Source organism: Schistocerca americana, chromosome 6 (genome assembly GCF_021461395.2).
Source record: "Schistocerca americana isolate TAMUIC-IGC-003095 chromosome 6, iqSchAmer2.1, whole genome shotgun sequence".
Classification (NCBI taxonomy): Eukaryota; Metazoa; Arthropoda; class Insecta; order Orthoptera; family Acrididae; genus Schistocerca; species Schistocerca americana.
The window spans coordinates 451122525-451145168 of record NC_060124.1 but is presented as its reverse complement, the minus strand read 5'-3'; the positions used below and the strand labels follow the sequence as shown (position 1 = coordinate 451145168).

General features: G+C 38.6%; 1 protein-coding gene across 3 annotated transcripts in view; it reads left to right on the top strand.

Moving 5' to 3' along the window:
• Nucleotides 1–22644, top strand: part of LOC124619898 (ethylmalonyl-CoA decarboxylase-like) — a 58743-nt gene that overhangs the window by 33983 nt on the left and 2116 nt on the right. For all 3 annotated transcript variants that reach the window (XM_047146528.1, XM_047146529.1, XM_047146532.1), the window contains exons 2-3: nucleotides 20431–20645; nucleotides 21623–21856. In XM_047146528.1, coding sequence (XP_047002484.1) covers nucleotides 20431–20645; nucleotides 21623–21856 — 449 coding nt within the window. The remainder of the gene's footprint in view (nucleotides 1–20430; nucleotides 20646–21622; nucleotides 21857–22644) is intronic.

Below are 22644 nucleotides of genomic sequence, written 5' to 3'. Positions count from 1 at the left end.
GTAGCCGTCATGGACATGGATGGGCAAAGAACCACATAAGGAAATTTTGAAAGAGCACCAACTACTACAAGCCAAAAGGAGCTAAGGAACGGACCCACAAAGTCAACATGAATACACTCTGAGGGGTGCTAGGTGAGGTGACCATGGGGAAAGAGAGGCCTGTGATGCCACTTAATGGGTGGAACACTGCGAGCAGTCTGTCACTTCGCTTGTGATATCATAGCCAGTACCCGGCCAAAACATGTGCCGATGGACCAGCAATTTTGTAGAGGGACACCCAAATGGTCCAGATAGAGAAGGCACATGACATACCACTGCAATGAGGATGGGATCACAACTGTGGGTGTCAACTCTTCAGTAGCCAACAATAACACACCATCTCGAACTGAGAGTTGGTGGTGGAAAGCATAACAATTATGCAAAGGATCCAACAAGTGGCTCAGTTGTTTATCCAGCCAGCTGTGGTGGAGAAACTGAACAACCTCACATAAGGCTGGATCAGCCGCAGCAGCCACTGAAATACAAGAACTGGTAATGGGATAACCATCCATAGAATTTTGGTCTTAGACATCTAAATGGAAACTAAACAGTTCTTCCTGACAAACAGTTCTTCCTGACCAAATGCTGGATTAATGCCAATTGGCAATCGAGAAAGAGCATCAGTGTTAGTGTGTTCTGCTGTAGGTCAGAATTGAATCTCTTAGTTTTAGTGTGACAAAAACCAAGCCCAGTGTTGCGGATGATGGGCTGCTTTGCTGGTAAAGATGCCAAAGGATAGAAAAGATAAACCAGAGCTTTATGCTCAGTAATCAAATGAAACTTAGAACTGAATAGGAAAACATGAAATTTTTGAAGTGCTTATGCAATAGCAAGGGCCTTTTTTTTTTTATCTGCGAGTAGTGCTGTTGTGCCTTATTCAGTTTTGGTAGCTTATGCAATGGGGTGTTCAGAACTGCCTGATCAGAACTGCCTACATATTTGTATGCAAGAACAGCCCCAAGGCCGTACTGGGAGGCATCTGTAGCCAAAACAAAATGTTGCCTGGCTGGAAGGTAACCAAGAGAGGTGCAGCGAGTGGAAAGGAACATGTTTATGTAAGAGAGCATGGCCAGTGTAACTGCACCAGGAATAAATTTACGGTAGTACGCAATCTTTCCGAGAAAGGTTTGCAGCTCTTTGACATCAGTAGGATGTGGCAAAGCTGTAATGGCATCAACGTTCTGGTAAAAAGGCTTGACACCAGCATGCAAGACTTCAAAACCAGGATAGATGATAGACGGCTAAAACACTGTGATGTGTCCAAGTTAAATTTCAAGCAGACAGCCCGTAGCACCATGAACAAGTCACGAAGATTTCATAGATGTTCATCTGTTGAGGAATCCGAGACCCCAATATCGTACAGGTAGTTAACACACCCAGCAGGGAGGCCATGGAGAAAATGACAGGGATGCTAGCCATGCTGAATGGCAAGTGCTGGTACTCATATAATCCAAAGGGGATATTCACTACAAGGACATGTTTGGAATCATCATCCAGAGGCAGTTGTAATTACACTACTGACAAGTCTATTGTGGAAAAATATTAGCTTCTGGAAAGCTGTGCTAAGAGTTCATCTGGACGGGGTAAGGGATAGGTATCAATAATAGACTCTGAATTTACAGACACTTTGAAATCACCACAAAGCCAAAGGTTGCCATTAGGTTTTTGACTATTGACAATGGTGTAGACAGTTCACTAAAGAAGACAGTCATGACAACATCCAAAGATGTAAGTCATTCTAGTCCCAATTTGACTTGCTCCTGTAAACCTACTGGGACTGGGTTGGCACGAAAAAAAAGGGTGTGCATCGTTGGTTTCATTGTGATGTGAGCCTTGAAACTGGTAGCATACCCGAAACCTACTGAAAACAGCGAGGAATAATCTAGCTGTTGGTTTTGATCAGATACCAGGTGCACTTCATCAGAAATAGAGAACCCAAAAACTTTACAGGCATCTAACCCAAATAAGTTTTTAGTTTTGGCATCATCCACTACGAGAAAGGTCAAAGGCTGAACAACTTCTGTGTTTACTATGGAAGTAGAAAACTGTTCCAATATGAGTTTTTGTTATTTGTAACTCACCAACCAATGACATAAAAGGGCAATGCCAGTGATCCAAGATCCACTTAGGTCTGTGAATTTAACATAGTCACTGCTGCACCCATGTCCACTTGCATTTTTAGCAACTTGTCCATCACATGCACTTCATTGTAGAGTTTGTTTGGGGCCACCATCGCTTGGGAAACACTGTTCACATCCACATTCATGTCTGGTGAAGGAGGTTGAGAGTTGCAAACATATGGGTGCTCATGTTGAACAAAACAACACAAACTTCCCTGTGAGGGGCCAGGTGTATTATAGCATCACAAAACCATTAAATTAGCGTATGAGCCCCAGTAAGCCTCAATAACAAAGTGGCAATGATGGCTATGCCCATGAAGTTCTGCTGCCCAAGCTCTGTACAACTGTTGCAGCTGCTATTGACAATGGTAGAACTCAATGCTAGCAGCAATAATGTGAGTATATTTGCAATGGTAATTAAAGAGCAACTAACTCATTTCATTGAAAGAGAGACTGACAAATTCCTGAAGATGAGCTAGCTGACACAAATGGTGATAAACATGAGGAGAAATGGAGAAATCCATAACACAAATAAAGCCTTACACAAATTGGAGTTGCCGACTCAAAGTTTGAAAATGTTGCTGAAGACATTTTTTCATATGCATTCCCAACTTCGGCAGAATCATCATTTGGATGAAATGGGTCTTACATAAACGGCAGTGCAACCTGGCAGTGTCAACAAGGATGCCAAATTGTTTAGTGCCATGGAGAGAGCCTACTGCTGGTTGGTGACAGCTCCCTGTTGTTCAACAAGAGACTGAAGAATTCTTCCACTGACATGTTGGCCACTATATTGAAACAAAGCGGCACTTGTCACCAAGTATGTTGTAACATTGTACAGACACAATGTCAGAAGTAAAACCTATCATTTTTTATTCTGCTTCCACATGAAGAGATCCACAATAACACTGAATGAAGCATAAAACAGTACAAAGTCTCATACCTATAGAACCCATCAACATACAGTCTTGTAGGTGAGCATACAATAAGCAAGTAAACATAAGTGAGACTGAGGGCTTGGTGTGCCTGGGGTTATAGTGGGCTGCTGTGCACATGGCACAATGCTCGCATGATCTGTCCAGGTTGCAAAGCAACCTCTGCTGTAGGCTGCCCGTGGAGGCACTTGTATCACATGCTGTTTGATTACACACACACACACACACACACACACACACACAATAGGTTTACAACAGCTTTGGTGCTAGTTACCATCACCTAGTATTTCAACTGAAACTCTCATTAGACCTCATTTTTACAGACAGAGACATTTGCAGCCTTCCAGCAAGATACCTCTCCGAGTGAAAGAGTATTAGGGATATGTAATGAAGAAAGATGTGGAGCTGCTTTTGGGATTCTATTGCAAAATGCAAAGAAGAAAATTCTATGCTGTCACTGAATGTCACTATTCATTTATTCACAAAGCTCCACCAACACAGCTCTTGGATTTTTTATTAGCAGGCAGTGTCACAAAAATAGTTAGGTAAATGGTGCACAAATGTCAGAAAACGAAACTATTTTCTATCAAAATATACAGTGTTTAGGCAGCAAGCAAGGTGAAATGGAAGTAAGTCTGGATGACTATTTAAAATGTATAAATGGACATTGGCTAAAAGATAATATTGTTACATTGGCTAAAAGAAATGCATGTATGTATTGCTGTTATGTGAGATTGAAATGATAAATAAGTTTTATAGAATTAACAATAAAGAAGGTGGCACTTGCATATATGTTAGGACAGAGCTAAATGCAAAGGAAATTAAATATAATAAGTAAAACGCATGGAGAAAAACTCTGAGTAATGTGTATGTGAATTAAACAAACTCAAAATGGTTACTGCAAGTGTGTATAGATCACCATCAGGCAATTTTACTTTTTGCCTGCAGAATGTTGAATTCTGCTAAATTAACTCAAAAATCAACTAGAAAATACAATTATTCTAGAAGATTTTAATGTTAATTTTAATAATAACTGTAATAAACAACAACAATTGATAAATCTGTCCTTATCATATGACAGCAACAGCATTCAAAAACACTAGATGTACAAATGGGTCTGAAACAATAATTGATCAAGTATTTGTCAATAAGAACAAGTGTGAGCATATCACTGAAGTAATAGATACTGGGTTTTTGGATCATAGGGCAAGTTACATTGACCTTAAATAGTATATCTAATAAAGATTCAGCAGTCTGTGGTAAATACAAAGAAAGGAGATTTATTAATAAAGCCAGCATAAGGCTCATTGATCACATACTAAAAATATAACTTGGGACATGGAATCAACCTGTGATGTAGATAAAAAGTTTGAGTCATTTCTTGCAAGTTAGAAGCATTGTTATGGTGTCTCATTTCTTATCAAGTGATTCAGACTTAAAATTAAAGCAAAGGCATGGGTAATCCAGGGAATAAAAAATCAGTAGACACCCTGAGAACATTAAACAAATCTGCCAGAACTACTACTGCATTAAAACCGTATGCAAAAATTTACAGAAAATTATATAAGAAGGTTATAATAGCAACTAAGAAACTTAATAATGACTCGTATATCATGAAAGGCAGCAACTAAATAAAATCAACCTGGGAGATAATAAATAGGGATATAGGTAAACAAAAAAACAACAATTTTATAATTAAAAGTGAAAGGAATATTGTTGAGGACCCACTGAAAATAGCCAACATATTTAATAAAAATTACACTAACATAGCAGCAAAGCTAACTCGAAGATAAGTAATTTCAGCTCCAGAGTGCAAATCCCCATGAACAATAAAAACATGTTTCAGTGTCCTGTTACTGCATAATAGGTACAAAATTCTATAAATACTTTAAAAAATAAAATGTCATATGGAAGTTATGGGATTCCACAGAAAATAATAAAGCACAGTGCAAGATACATAGATACCCAACTTGCTGACATCATAAATGTATCATTTAGTACTGGGGTCTTCTCAGGAAAACTAAAATGTTTGATTGTTAAGCCAATTTACAAGAAGGGTGACCAGTCTGATTTTATCAATTACTGACCTACATCACTGTTATCTGGATTTTTGAAAGTAACTGAAAGAGTAATTCATGAAAGACATGTCTCATTTTCTTGATGAAAATCAAGTATTATTTAATGGACAAAATGGTTTTAGGAAAAATAGGTCAAGACACTAAAGGAGTTAAAGACATTAGCTGCCAGTGGGCATTGATCTATATCAATGGAACAGGTTGAAAATCTGTGCCAGACTGGAATTCGAACCTCGGTTCCCTGGTTACTAAGCAGATTTGCTGACTACTACGCTATCCAGACACAGTGGTCACCGCAACTGCATGCACTACCTTAGTACAACTTCCTTCAAAATTAAATTCTCAACTTATGCCACACGTTACTGATGTACAGCTCCTCTTCATTATCCTCATTACTTGCAACCACTGTATCCAGATTATGTAGTGGTCAGCTCATCTGTCTAATAAGCAGGAGACCTGAGTTCAAATCCTGGTCCAGCATCAATTTTCAACTTGCCCCATTGATATAAATTAATGCCCATTGATAGTTAATGTCTTGATTCATTGTCACTGCAGGACCAAAATGGTGTCTGTTCTCTTGGACATGTCCGAATGAACAGACACCACATATGTAAAATAGGTCAACTGACCAGTAAGCTATATTTTTTTAAAACAGATCATAAATTCCATAGACAAAAATTGTGGTCTGTTTTTGGATCTATCTAAGGCAATTGATGTTACTGACCACAATTTATTGCTCACACAAAAGCCATGTATCAAAAAAGTACTCTTTATCATCTCAAAATCCTGTATAATGAACTACTAAAGGAAATTACAAGACTATCAAAATTCTGCATAAACAATAAAGAACTCAAGAAATGCTAATTAGCAAGAGTTTTTATAGTGCCAAGGAATACATAAATCATCAGCATTCAAAACAGAGCAGATTATTTCCTTTGTCATAGTGACCCAAAATGCTCATTTGAAAAATGAATTGTATTCATTTATTATTCTAATTTAGTATATTATGACTGCTCTTATGTGTATGATTTCATGTTGTACATAAGAAGCCAACATATAACTGTAAATCTTTCATGTCCTATTACATACAAAAGATCATTATGACAAATAAGGTAACATTTCATAATGATGAGATACAAGGATTCTAAGTAAATAAATAAAATAAAATAAAGTCTCACATCATTATCTGTAAATCCCCATCATGAAGGAGAACAATCCAGGATGTTGAACAAGTGAGTCATCTGGCAGAAGCAATCACTTCTTGCTTCTTCTTCTAAGTTATTATTAATAGTGGTTGTCTGCTCACACTGATAATTACGGCAATTACTTCTGAATTACTTTATATATGTTTATCAGGAAAACTAAAGTTATTTTGAAAAAAAGCAATTTTTTTTTTTTTTTTACTGCTCAGCTACTGATTTTATCCAATACTTTAGACAAAGCATTTATGCAACTTCATGCATATTACTACTGTATGTCTATTAAACTGATGAAGTTAAGATTCTCTAATACACATATTACAGTTAAGTGAAACTTGCATTTTTGGGCAAAAGTGAGAACTGTAATCACTGAAGTCAACATCTACAAAAAACAAAAATTTCAGGAAACACATTTTATTGAATTAGTTTAACAGTATACATTTATGATGTCTTACAATATTATATTTCACACATAAGCTCTAGATACATAATATAATGGTGAAAAAACCATTTCTATAAGCTTTCAGTTGCAATAAAAGATACGTAAAAATCATGAATTTTTTTCCATACAGAACATCTACAGATTAATTATTTTATAGCAATAATGGTCCAGTTTATTTTAACAAATTCACTCCCATTATTAACCACTAATACAACTAGGAATAGGAAACACATGTATCAGCATGTAAGTGTAAGAATCCCTAGGTTTCCCAAAAGAATTCTGTGAGATTCTCAGTTGCCAACCGCACACAATATTTGCATAACGCTCCCCTGTAGAATAGACACTCCTTTCACCCCAGCTGCACTGCCTCAGTAGACCATACCACAGCACAGTATGAAAGTGTGCAAAGCACGCCAGCAATACAGTCTGCAAGTCAACATAATAAGAGAGATCTCCACACGCAAAGCAGGCAGAACTGAACTCCCAGATCAACTCCTCTACATGCTTCGTGTAGACTAGGTGATGCCAGCTGTTACTTTACATTCTTCTGAAGTTGACTGAATCCTTAAGTTTTATTTAAAGGCCTTGCTCTATTTGTTATCAATTTCAGGTTGCACCATCTTCAGACTTCTCTATTATAAACTGGATAATCATATCGATAACCAGATAATCACCTTAATTCACTTTGATGGAGATCATGATGAAATAAATGTCCATGGTAATGAATTCCTTCCTTCATGCTTATGGTATTAATAGTGCCAGCTGGTAGGAAGTCTGGTAGCTAGACTTCCTTCTACTTGAGGTGCTGGTACCATCAATATCATCAACAGAAAGGATGGAATTAACTATTAAGGACATCAATTTGATCAAGCCCTCTATCTAGGTGTATTATGGTTGTTCCAATAATTATCCAGTTTATTACAGAGGGGCCTAAAAATAATGCCTTGCAGTCATAATGCCCAAATTGACAGAGAATAAAACAATACCTTTAAATATGCCTGACAGATTCATTCACATTGAAAAAAAGAAAAACATCCACAAGCTGGTGCCATCCCATCCTATCATCTATCTGGATATCTAGTAAGTTCACATGTGAAGCATTACCCAGTGAACACCCACTAATCTCCACTTATGGTACCTGTAAGGCACCGTGTAGAATTGCATAATATGAGCTCCTGCAAGATTAAGGGTGAAACTACTTGCTGTGAACCAGCTGTAAGCCTATTCTATGATTCTCCCAGCTGCACCTGGCATGAAAGTGTCTGGGCTGTTCACCAATATTTTTGCTTCATCAGCAAACATTATAGCTTCTATTCTAAAAGCAGAGTTGACAGTCATCTTATATGATCCTCAGTATGCTTCCTAACAAGAGAAGGAACTGAACATAATAATACTGTATCACAGATAAGGGATTACTAACCTAAAGCATTCACACAGCCGAAGAAAGACTCAACATCTTCCATGTGACATACAGGACCTGCTTACGTTATGACAAAATCACCAAAAGGTCTGTCTCTGTTCGATGAAGTCATGTAATGGTATTAAAGGAAAAAAAATTGTACATTATAAAAATCACATTGGATAACACGCTGACAGTTGCTAACTGAATCTATCTTGCTATTGGTTTCGATCCACTAGATCTTAATCAGGGTACAAAACATCACCCCTACAAATGCATGTTAGCACATCATGATTTTGATAATGGTAATTCTATTTCAAGTTTTTTTTTATGTATTGGACATCAGTAAACAATTTAATCTGATGTGAGAACAAGTGATGGTGAGCACACTGACATTGCTAACTAGAGCTGAAAGTAATACATTTCAAGTGATGCAATATGTGACATGTACACCTGACATGTACACCTCGTTCTTCAACATTTTCTGGCATTTGAAACCAATGTAGAAGTGCTGGAGTAGGTGTTGATCTTTCAAGTTAACCTGTTTACTGACAATCACATGTATGTTCAATCTGTATTTTTGTTCATATCTGAAAACTCAAAGACAGAAATTTAGAGATAGATTTGACCTTACATGATTTAAACTTGAGACAGAATAGTCAGTACTGAAGTCACAGTTGACTATACATATGAGGGGATAATGAAAAGTGACACATCTGAATTTTTTACATGAAAACATTTAAAGCTTTTTAAATGAAACAGACATCATTAACACACTACATCTGTATTATTTCATGTCTACATATTTGCAGCCCTCTGCCAATAGGGGGCGTGGTGTGTAATGTAACTATGACGCTGCCTGAGAAACAGCACGCTGTATTCGAGTTTAAAAATTGAAGAGTTCGTCCACACATGGAGTACACTCTGCTTCATCATCAGAATGCGAGACTACACTCGAGAGCTGCAGTATCTCCAACAGTGCCACAGCTTGGGTTCACTGTCATCAGTCATCCTCCCTACATTTCAAATGATGCCACAAGTGACTTTCCAAAACTTAAAGAACATCTTCGAGAACTTCACTTTGATATTTATGAAGTTGTGCAAGTAGATGTGAGGCTGTAGCTCTGTCAAAAAAGTTGAACACTCAACAGTGACAGTATCAAAAAACTGTCGCCTCATCATGAGAAACATGTTCATTGCTAGCTGAGAAATAAATATGTAAACTTGAAGAATAAAGATGTAGAATGAAACTTCCTGGCAGATTAAAACTGTGTGCCTGACCGAGACTCGAACTCGGGACCTTTGCCTTTCGCGGGCAAGTGCTCTACCATCTGAGCTACCGAAGCACGACTCACGCCCAGTACTCACAGCTTTACTTCTGCCAGTACCTCGTCTCCTACCTTCCAAACTTTACAGAAGCTCTCCTGCAAAGGTCCCGAGTTCGAGTCTCGGTCGGGCACACAGTTTTAATCTGCCAGGAAGTTTCATATCAGCGCACACACCGCTGCAGAGTGAAAATCTCATTCAAGATGTAGAATGTTAATAATATTTGTTTTATTTAAAAACCTTTAAGAGTTTTCACATAAAAAACTCAAAGGCACTAATTTTCAGGATGTTCTTGTACATATGCCAAGGAGAAATTTTTGGCCTGATTACAGCCATACTGTAGGAGAAGGAATTGATCATATCATGTTGTATCACAGATAAGAACTTACTACCCTAAAGCATTTACACAGGTGAAGAAACAATTATCATCTTGCACGTGGAATACATGAACAGCTCATCTTATGACAAAATCATCAATAGGTCAGTTGAAACTGGTGGCACAATTAAAGAGATTCATTAAGCACCTGTAAAGTGTTTTTTCCAACACAATCTTCCTAAAATATGCTGCAGTTTTGGAGCATCAGTCTACTTCTGTAGCTCAGTGGTCAGGATGTCAGACTGCTATTCAGAGTGCTGCCAGGGATTTTACCTTGGTGATAGGACTGGAATGGGTTGCACTCAGCCTTGTGACGCCAATTGAGGAGCTATCTGAGTAAGAAGTAGTGGCTTCAAGATCTAGAAATCTGACAATGACCAGGAAAGTGATGTGCTGACTCCATAACCGTCCATTCTGCATCCAAATGACACTATTAGCAGAGGATGACATGGTGGCCGGTAGCTTGCAATTTGGGTGCCTGGGCCAGAATGTGGAGCTTTGCTTTTGGAGCACAACATATCAAAAAATTTTCAAAATGGTAGATGTTTTGGTTAAAGGAAGCCAAGCACAACAGAGAATTTAGTCATTCTGAAATCTCAGCCAGCACTTTCTTAAGAAGACTGAGAGCTTTATTCATGGAATTGTTGAATAAAGAATGGCACAAGTATTCCAAAGGCAGGTGAAGGTCTTATTCAGAAATATAGACTTTGCTACAGTGTGTCAGTGTAAAGACATCTGCCAATGTTTAGTGGGCATCAGAAACACCACTACTGGTTTGACATTGAACATCAGATACAACACAGTATTTACAAGAGTGTCAATCATATTTTCATGCACAAACAACACCTTTGCATTTATTATTGGCAAGTTTTTTGTCTGTATTTGTGGTTAAAGTGCAAGAAAGAGATAGATATTTATAAGGAGTCACATACACAAAGAAATTTGCCATTAAAATGAACTAAACACAAATTTTAAACAACTTACACTTACCAGATGTATGCAGACTGTCAAACAAATAATTTTCATTGCCAACATTCCTGTCACTGAATGTCATTGTAGTTCCCTTGACCACATGTCACACAACACTTCTTTTATCCGTGATCAGACTCAACACCACAACACTTCTTTTAATCCGTGATCAGACTCAACACCTGATGAGTAGTATTTCCTCCAGTCCTCATAGTTTTCATCAAATGATGTGACATTTGATTTTGAAAATAATGTTTGTGTGTGTTATATAAACCTCAAAAAATTTCTATAAATACAGACTTAATTTATGAATTACTTGCTTTATTATCATCAATACATTGCTTCCCTCAGTTTGGGAATGCTAAGCACTTAATAGAGTCCCAATTACCTAGTTGTAAATTAGCATACAACATTTATTTGAGAAAAAGAATGGAAAATGAGAGAAGTGCTCAGATTAAAAAGAATAAAGCAAGGAAGCAGTCTTCCTTCTTTCATATATTGAGGAAGCAGTGAAGGAAATAAAAGAAAAGTTCAGAAATGGGATGAACATTCAGGATGAATAAATATGACTGATAATTTCCTATGAACTTGTTAAGCTATTCTGGCAGAATAACTTGAAGAGGGAAATTTGTACAAAGACCAAATAGAATGTCAAGAAGTATGTTTGTGGTAACAGAAATTAATGATGCAGATAATAAGATAAAAATTTTATGGGATATTGTCAAACAGGAGACAGGGCAGCTAGGCAATGTACAAGATACCATAACAAATAAACTAAATAATGTTGTGACTGATAATTCACATGTTGTGAATACTTTTAACAATCGTGTTCCAAATGAAGCTGAAAAAATATGATTAAATGGTTCAGTTAATGTAGCAAGAGAATGTATTAAAATGTCATTCCACAAAACTTTAAGCATCTAGAAGTAATACTAACATCCTTCACTGAAATTAATTATAAATATTCTAAACAACAAAAGCTCATATGGTGTTGATGAAATTTGAGATGAATTCTGAAAAATTGTTCTAACTTAATAAGTAATGTCCTAAGTGATTGTTGAGGAAATCTTTCCAGACAGATTAAAATGTACAATGTTGAACCTCTTTGTATGAAAGGTAACAAGAAGACGTAAAGAAGTATCCTCCAATTTCCTTACTGACATCTTTGTCCAAAATATTCGAAAAAGTAATATACTCAAGAGTAGACTCACATTTAAGTAGAAACAATTTACTTAGCATCACAGTTGCTTGAATGAGACTGCTGTTTATATGTTCACTCACAAAATATTACAAGCCTTAAGTAATAAAATATCATCAGTTTGTATATTTTGTGATCGTTCCAAGGTGGTTTGATCGAGTAGATCATGTTACATTTTTAGAAAAGTCTTATACAATTGATGACTTTACATACAACTAGTTGACGTCATACTTAACAGAATGCAAAAAGTTGTGCTGAATAATTCAAACAATTCTGAAAGGATAGACAATTTGAGTGAGTGCGAAGAAATCGCAAAGGGAGTCAGACAGGGTTCAATTTGAGTTCACTCCTATTCCTTATAAATGTGAATAATCTTGCACTTTAACATTCAAAAAGCAAAATCAGTACTTGTCAAAGAAGATACTAGTATTATAACGAATGCCACAGGAGAGAAAACAATGGAAAAGATTGTTAATGATGTTCTTCAAAGAATTATTAACTGTTTGTCTGAATATGGACTCTCCTAAATTTTGATTTTAAATGTAGCTCTGTACAACAAATAGTGTCATACCAGCAACCGATGTAGTGCACGTACAGGAGTCAGTAAAGAGGGTATAATGCTCTAAATTCTTGAGTACACATCTATAGAAACTGAAAGCATGTTACTGAGCTTCTCAAACAATTAAGTTCAGCTGCTTTTGATCATAGAACTAGTCTTTAAAACAAATGATATTTTGCATATTTCCACTCAACAATGTCTATGGAATAATTTTCTGGGGGTAACTCACCACTTTCTAAACAATAGAAACTCCAGGTAGAAATATCAACAATGAAGGAAAAGATGGATTGCTAGGTACCATAAAAATGACTTGTTAAGTTGCAGGCAGGCACAATTAAAAGACACACATAGCTTTCGGCATAGCCTCCATCAGAAAAAGAGAAACACACACCATTCATACACACAAGCAACTATACCTCACACAAATGACAGACAACTCCGGCAGCTCGGGTCAGAATGCAACTGTCACAAATGGGATAGAAGCAGCAGTCTGGACTGGGCGTGGAAGGAGTAATAGTGTATCGGTGGGGGAAGAGAGGAACACTGTCTGGCGGAGTGTGCAGGGACTAGAATGCCAACAGGCACAGCAAAAGGTTATCGGGCAGAGATGTGGGGAAAAAAGGAGAGGAGCAGGGAAAGATGGGCAGGTGCATTGGCAGAGGGCAGCAAACAAAGAGGGTGGGAGACAAGAATGGGGAGGAGATAATATGAAAGAGAAGATGGAAACTGTCAGGTGAAGGATGTAGGGACAGTATGTTACCTTATTTTGAGGCCACGATAATTATGGGAACAGGGAATGTGTTATAAGCATAACTCACATCTGCACAGTTCAGAAAAGCTGGTGGCAGAAGGGAGGATCCAGATGGCTCTGGCAGTGAAGCAGCCACTGAATCAAGTGTGTTAGTTCAGCTGCACACTGTGCCACAGGTGGCAGTGCCTATTCATCCTGGTGGACAGCTAGTTGGTAGTGCTATACCTCCCATGGAGAAATGCTGGATAAGAAATAAGACACAAGGGGAAGGAAGAAAAAAAAAAGATTTATTATGATTCCAGTAGAGAGATTTACGAGGGTTGGAACTTTAACAGAGGCAACTATTTATTTACAGCTTGTACAAAATAGATACGTGATTCAAAGTTTTACTGACCTTCAAAGTAGTCAGCAGTATTGTTTATAGCCTGTTGCCAGCGATGTGGAAGTTGTAGAATACTCTTGTGCCAGTTGTGTTGACAGTTTGAGCACCGCAGTCTATTGTCCGACAAATTTTGTAGCAAAGCCGTGAAGTGTTTCCTTCAGTTTAGAAATTGAGTTGAACACACGAGGGCTTAAGTCGGGGAAGTGCAGTATGTGGCATAGCACTTCGCAGCCCCATCAGTCAAACAAATCAGTAATGCTTGCACTGTATGTGCTTGAGCATTGTCCTGCAAAATGATGGTCTGGTCCTGCAGAAAGTGTCATCACTTCTGTCTCTATGCTGTTCATTTTTTGAACACAACCTACGACCTGCTTAGAGACAGAAGTGAAGACACTTTCTGCAGGATCTGACCATCATTTTGCAGGACAATGCTCAAGCACATACAATGCAAGCAGTTACTGATTTGTTTGACTGATGGGGCTGTGAAGCACTATACCACCTACTGCACTCCCCTGACTTAAGCCCTGGTGAGTTCAACTCAATTTCTAAACTGAAGGAAACACTTCATGGCATTCACTTCAGAACTGCTACAAATTCGTCAGGCAATAGACTGCACCACCTGAACTGTCATCACAACTGGCACAAGAGTATCCTACAACTTTCACATCGCTGGCAACGGGTTATACACAATGCTGGTGACTACTTTGAAGGTCAGTAAAACTTTGAAATGTATCCATTTTGTACAAGCTGTAAATAAATAGTTGGCACTACTATAGTGCCAACCCTCGTAATAACAAAAGAAAACTCTTCTCAATAAAAAATAATACAGCTTCTCATCCACAAACAGGCGTATGAATGGAACACACAGTGAATAAACATAGTGGGCTGTGAAGACTGTACCACTGATAACCCTTATAATGGAGGTCGAGTGTTTGGCTTAGTTGGCTGACAGGTACATCTTGGGATATCAGTGAAAAGTCGTAGGCCCTGCTGCGGTGGCTTGCGACTGGACTCTGACTGATGGGCTGCTGAGAGCTGGTGCATGAATTGGCTCAGATGGAGCAAACTGCCAACATGTTGGCTTGCACCACCCAGTACAGCCGGGGCATGGAGGAATTTTTGCTGATCCAGTTCTGAACAAGTGACATGGTGGAGGAAATAGCTCCCTGCCATGGAGAACCTTTGGTGGCACTTGTCCTGCCATCTGTCTTCCTTACTGTGATCAAGGCAGCCTAGGGAGGCTTATACATTATGCAAACATGTGAGGCTTCAGTATCTGAGGGGTGGCTTCAGTATCTGAGGGGTTGCTGATCCCTTTAGGCAAATGGCAGGTACTTAGCAGGTAGTCATACAAATACAAAAAGTTCTGCAATGATTGTAGCAGAACTGGTAAATGACAAGGCTGCTTCCACAGATGGCCCAGCCCCTGACAGGCTGGGATAAACTTGTGACAACACTGGAATAGAATGTGCTGAGTGGGTGGATGGATTGGGCAGGTCTTGCATGGGGATCTCCTCTTTGTGGCAAGGGGTTGGGGTTGGGAAGGCATAGTTGTGGACAAGGATGTTGTGGAGGTTGGGTGGGTGATGGAACATCAGTTTAGGAGAGAGTGGGAAGGATCTTGGGTAGGATGTCTCTCATTTCAGGTCATGATGATAGGTAATCAAAGCCCTGGTAGAGGATGTTGTTCAGTTATTCTATTCCAGGACATTACTGTGTGACGAAGGGTGCACTCTTTGTGGCTGGTTCTTGGAGGTAGTGGGAGGATTGGGGGTGTGAGGGGAAATGGCATGGGATATCTGTTTGCAGACTAGGTCTGAGGGATAGTGCCTGTCTGTGAAGGCCTTCGTGAGACCCTCAGCATACTGGGCAAGAGAGTTCTTGTCGCTGCAGATATGCCATCCCCAGGTGGCCAGGCTGTATGGGAGGGATTTTTTAGTGTGAAAGGGATGACAGCTGTCGAAATGCGCATACTGTTGGTGGGTAGTGGGTTTAATATGGACAGAGGTGCAGAGTGAGCTATCAGAGAGGAGGACATCAACATCTGGGAAGGTGGCACACTGGATCACCAATGAACCTGAACCACACTAGGAGTTAGGATAAAGTTAGTAAGTGTATGAGGAATGAGGTAGCAGGTTTGGAGTCTGAAGGATGTTGGAAAAGAGAGTGCTCAATAGGGGTAAGAACATGGGCATGAGGTATGTTGGTGTATAACAAAGTGGCATCAACAGTGACAAGCGGGGATCCAGCAGGTAAAGGGGTGGGGTTGGCGGAGAGTCAGTGAAGGAAGTGGTTGGTATCTTTGACATGAGAGACCACATTACGGGCTATTGGTTGGAGTGTTGGTCAACGACAGCCGAAATTCTTTCAGTGGGGGCAATAACCAGACATAATGGGGTGTCCAGGATTGTTTGGTTTGGGGATTTTGGGCAGCACGTAGAAAGTGGGTGTGTGAGATGTCATAGGGGTGAGGAGGGAAGTGGTTTCAGGGGAGAAGCTCTGGGAAGGGCCTAAGGCTTTAAGTGGGGATGGAAGTTGTGTTGGACTTCTGGGATAGGACCACTCTCGCAGAGTTTATAGTTGTAGTAAACAGATAATTGGTGAAGCCTTCTGCCAGGTGGCCACTGTGATTCATAACAACAGTTGTGAAACCTCTGTCTGCAGGTAAGATGCCACACAACCTCCTGCCGCTGTGCCTGTTGGCATTCTAGTCCCAGCACACGTTGCCAGACAGCATTCCTCCCTCCCACCACCTGTATACTACTATACCTTCCCTTCCCCGCCACCTCCAGACTGCTGCTTCCATCACATGTGATAGTTGCATTCTGGCCTCAGCTGCCAGAATTGGCAGTCACGTGTGTGTGAGATGTGCTTGCTAATATGTATGAATGGTGTGGGTTTCTCTTTTGCTGATGAAAGCTGTGGCTGAAAGATTTTTGTGTCTTTTAATAGTGCCTGTCTGCAACTTGACATATCGCCTCTATGGTAAGAAGCTATTTGTCTTTTCCTACATTGCTGATATCACCACTTACTAATAAAACACTGACTGCACAAAAGAGAGCAATCAATAAGAATAATTCATAGTGTTCACCTGCCATCGTCATGTAGGAACCTCTACAAGGAATTGAGCATTATAACTGCACTATCACAATACATATATCTAGTAATGAAATTAATCATAAATAATAAATCACAAGTTGAGAATATCAACAATGCTAGAAGAAAGAATGATCTTTATCACCCATTATTAAAATTTTAATCATTCACCCGATAACATAAAATGTCTGACAGATAGCAAAGCAAATTTTAAGTCTAACCTAAAATTATTTTTCCTTAGCATCTCATCCTATTACATGGAAGAATTTCTATTCAAAACTGGCACCCTGGAAAAATGGAAAAGAAGAGAGAACTAGTTTTTAAGAGTAGTTGCATGAGAGGGCTAAAAAGTATCGTGTTCATTAATGTTAACACTAATCATTCAAATGAAAGAAATTTCTGTATGGAATAATACATAAAATACAGGAAAGGCAACTACTCACCAAAGGCTGACAGATGTGTGGCACACAAAAGCACTCAACAGAATACTGTATTTATACTAGCTTTCAATCTCTGGCTCTTTCTCTAGCAAATGTACATGCAATCACATTCACACACACAACCACTTGGACATCCAAATGCTCATACTCACTTGCATATTGACTGTTGATTACTGAAGGCAGTAGCCTGGGTAGATGGAGGTGGGGAATGATGCACAGGGTGAGGATGGGATAGCGCAATAGTGTGAGTCAGCCTTTTGATAGTTGAATCAGCAACTGCACAACAAGATGAATGGAGTTCAGAAGGTAGAGCATACAACAGGTACATAGAGGAAGGGGAGGAAAGGAGATAAAGGGGGACAGAAGAGAAAAAGGGTGAGAGGTGGAAAAGAGAGTAAGGAGGACAGGAGCTCTCTCCGCCTTTTCAACTCCTCTCCCTTTCTCTCTTCCCTCCCTGTCTCCCTCTTTATCTCCTTTCCTCTTCCTCCCCTCCCTCTTATATGCTATATTCTCTGAACTCCTTCCATCTTGTCGTGCAGTCATTAGTTCATCTGTAGAAAGATCTGTTTCACACAATCTAACTACCTCTTCCTTGCCTAATGCATCCTTCCATGCCCTTTCACCACACCCATTTACCCAAGCAGCTGCATGTATATGTGTGTGTGTGTGTGTGTGTGTGTGTTATATAAAAATGTGACTTACCGAACGAAAGTGCCGAATCATTCAAATGATCCATGGAACCTGTAACTTCCTAACTAATTTGTGATACTCTTCTTGGGTTTGCACTGGACCTTCAAGTCAAGCTGATACAATATTCAGATAGTCCACCTGGAGTCATATTCTGATGAGGTGCTGCTGTTGCTGAGACTAAGCAACAGAAGCGTCTTGCCTGGAGATATCACCAGGTGGACTGTCAAAATATTGTGTTGATTTGAAGATAAGGCTGCAAACCAGACAAGAGTATCGTAATTTTTGCTGATGAGACAGTTCTATCGTTAGTGAAAGTGAGTAAGGATTACAGGACTTTCAGAAGGGAAGGGACAGTCTAGTGAGCACAGAACACGGATTCAGAGTAAACTAAAGAAAGATGAAAGTACTGAGAAGTACAGCAGAAATTCAATTAGTGACAGAATTAATAAAGAAATTTTAGTCCATGAACTAGACGAAGTGAAGGAATTCTGCTGTCTTGGAGGCAAAATAACAAATGACGAATTAAGCAAACAAGACATATGAAGCTAGTTAAAGCGGGCAAAGAGAACAATCCTAGCCTGTCTACTAGTATCAAACACTGCCGTTAATTTGGGAAAGAAATTTCTATTAATGTACGAGGTCTGTTCAAAAAATTGAAGAACATTTGTAATTTCACACCATTGGTGTATTGGAGTGAAATGCAGTTAGCATCCCTGCATATTCCTGTGTTTAATACATAATTGCTGGAAGTTTCATTGTTGTATGTTCGTTAATCATTGTTCAGTGCTTTACTGAGTAGAACGTTATGTCGCACACATTGGGAATTTTGAGATGGCAGAGTTAGAGGAGCAACAAGTCTGCATTACATTTGGTGTAAAACTCAAGAAAACCTATACAGACACACACCAAATGATGCAGGAAACCTACAGTGACGAGTGCTTACCCTAAGCCCTACTCGGTGTTATGAATGGTTCACATGGTTCAAAAATGGCTGGACAGAAGTTAAGCATCACTCTCATTCAGGACACGCTTCGAAGTCTACTGATGATGCTCACCTCTGGAACACCAATGAAATAGTGTATGCCAATTGAACACTGATTGTCCGAGGTACTACAGAAGAACGTAAAAATTCAGTTGCATTGTGTCATGAAATCATGACACAGATTTTCGAATGCATCATATTGCCACCAAGTTTGTCCCATGGCTCATGAGTCAAGACCAGAAAGACCATCATCTCACAATCATGGAAAAGCTTTTGGAACACGTACATGAGAATGAGATGTTTCCTAAGAGAATCAGAACTGGTGCTGAGATGTGGGTCTATGTTTATGATGTTGATACCAAGGTTCAGTCTTCACAGTTGGTTGGGAAGGTTCATCAAGGCCAAAACAAAAGCTCGTCAGGTCAGGTCAAATGTCAAAGCCATGCTGCCAATAGTTTCTTTGACTTTGAAAGACTAGTTGATCATGAATTCGTGCCAAAGACACAGACTGTTAATTAAAGGTAATATAGGGACATGTTGTGATGGCTGTGAGAAAATGTGAGAAGGAAACGGCCTGAAATGTGACAAGACAATTCATGGCTCTTGCATCACGATAATGCACACGCATGTTCATCTCTGTTGGTGCATGACTATTGCGCAAAAAACGAAATTACTGTGTTGCCTCGTCCTCCTTACTCTCCAGGCCTGGTCGCTATGGACTTTTTATTATTTCCAAAATTGAAAACTCTGTTGAAACGACAAAGATTTGCAACAATAGATGAGATAAAAGAAAATTAGCAGACATCACTTCACACGATCCAGCAAGAGGGGTACCAAGACCACTTCTGCAAGTGGAAATGGCATTGGAAGCAGCATTTCAAATGTGAAGGAGAGTACTTTGAAGGGGACAATGCACAATAAGTGAAAGGTAAGCACAGAAAAATTTTGTGGACAAAGTTCCGGAATTTCTGAACAAACCACATACACCTGGAGCACAACATTGTATGTAAGTGAATCATAGACCATGGGAAAACTGGAAACAATGTGAATAATAGCATTTGAGACATTGTATGACTTGAGAATGCTGAAAATTAACTGGATTGATGAGAAATGAAGGGGGTTCTCCACAAACCAATGACCAAAGGAATATGTGGAACACTAATCATAAGAAAGGACAGTATGATAGCACATATCTAGAGACATCACACAATAGCTTTCATGATACTAAAGGAAGCCTTAGAGGGAAAAATTGTGAAGAAGTTACCAATGGAGAGAAATTGTATTGAGTTGCTTCAGGTCATTCAGAAGACTGATATTTTGTTCCACAACAAATATTGTACCAGTATATAGTTTTCACTATAAAAATAAACTATAACTTTGGCTTCATTTACAGCAATGTATTAATAGCTTTGATACATATAACATGATTTATAATTTCTGAAATTGTTTCAGGTCAATTGCAAAAAGTCTAGGGATGTTAAAAAAGCAAAATAAAGGCCCTGATACAAGATACATTAATTATTATACAGGGCCAGAAGAGGACATGACGACAATAGTTTTGAGTTTATCAGAGTATGGAGGTGGAAATATAACAATGGAAAAAGATGAAGCAACAGGATTAGTGATGATATGTATAAATAATCCTCAGAAAAGAAATGCTTTTAGTGGTAAGAATGCTGATACCAGTGAAATCTTGGATAATTATTCTTAGCACCATTTTGCAGCCCATATTTGTAGCTAAATAAAACCTCAAACACCTATTTTACAATAGTAAAATAAAACCTTCGAGAAAAAAGATAGGACAAAATAATTATCAGCTCAATGAGCAGGACAAGATGATTTATCATGCCTGATAAATTAAGCATTTCTAGGTTATAGGATTTCTCCATTTGTTTAAAAAATGGACATGATAGACAGCAAAAGTGTGTAGGCTCCTCAAGCTTAAATAAGAAGGCTAGCTAGGGCCCAGAGATTAACAGCAGGCTAGGTGCCATATTTAAAAAAAGTCAAGAGCACATCTACCTTATAACTTTTGCAGCAATTACAAACTGTTACCCATAGCTTTTTGAGGAGTGTATCAACTGACATTGGCAATGTAATGAAAACTGTAAGCAGTGTCCTGCACTGCACAAACTGCTTTCCGGGTATGATATCAATTCTAACAACTTGTACTGATGACGCATTTGTGATATGCATACGACTAAATCCAAGCACACTAAATAGTCCAACTTTAATCTTATTTGCAACAATATTGTACTCTGAAATCAGCTTATGATGTTCTATAGTTCCATTTCAAGACTTAATAAGTAAAAGAAAGAACATGTCTTTTTTATGAAGTTTTATATTTTTCATAGCAGACAGGGACTTTACAATATTGTGGAAAGTAGTAATAAAATGGTGGAGTAGTTAATTTCTTCCAAACCTATTTGAAGTACAATAGCTGAACAAATGTGAACTGTCCCCTAACAATGGCAAACACTTTCAGTTACTAAGTGAGATGCAGGCAAAGTATCTCAATCCTTTATCATGAAAGGATCATCATCTAAATATGACCTATTTCTCATGTTCTCCTTTAGTTTACTTTAAGTTGCACTTGCAATTAGATTGTGGTTGCTAGAGATTACCTGTTTCATTCTTCTTGCAGGCAAAATGATGGTTGAGCTCCATAATGCAGTTACTGAAATTGAGAAATGGAAAACTGGAAAAGGGCTCATCCTGTATGGTGCAGAAGGGCATTTTTGTTCTGGCGGAGACCTCAGCTTTGCTCGAGAAAATTGTAATTCTCATGCAGGATTTCAGATGGCAACAATTATGACAAATACTCTCCACAGGCTACACAACCTGCCAATCATAACAGTTGCAGTAATAGAAGGAGCAGGTCCGAATCAAACAGAAATCAAATATCATATCGAATTATTTCAGAATAACTTTTGCACTTCTAATTAAAACTGTAGGTATTCTGTGATATATTTAGTAAATATGAAAAAAAAAGTATCATAATTATTACACCCACAAAGCTGCTGCTTTATGATTGGTAACTTACACTAAAAAAATGAGGTAATTGGAGATATCCTAATGGCTTAATTTCTCCTCACACCTTTGCTGCTTCATATGCGTTATTTTCGGGCCTTAAAATGGAGTCATCACATGTAATGAGCTTACTCAGCACACCTTTGGCAGCGATTTCCATAGTTTAATGGCAACAGTCCCAAGTACAACAATATATTGTATTTTGATGTCTTATATAAGGTGAATTTGGGTGAGATACAAGTCAAATGTCTGCACTCAGCTAAATATGAGTCAAGAATCAATTAAAAACAATATAGGTGATTGTTAAACTGTTAACCATGAATCTGTGGTGCATATGTTCACCCTGCCCTGTCCCCTACAAAGAAGCCTGGAAGCAAGTTACATACCAGTACATGTAACATAGCCCAACACTGTATTTTCACCTCTGTACAAAATGAAATTCTTTTCATGTTACAAAAATGATATTTTGTCTGTGAAATATGCACAAATTTCATTATTTTCAGAAACATAATTACAGAAACATCATAATCTTTCATTTCAGATTTGCAGATGAAGCTGTAATGCAATAATTTTGAATGTACAGATTGCTTATGTGCAAATATATTAAAAAACAACCTTCACCAAATAGTTCAGTTG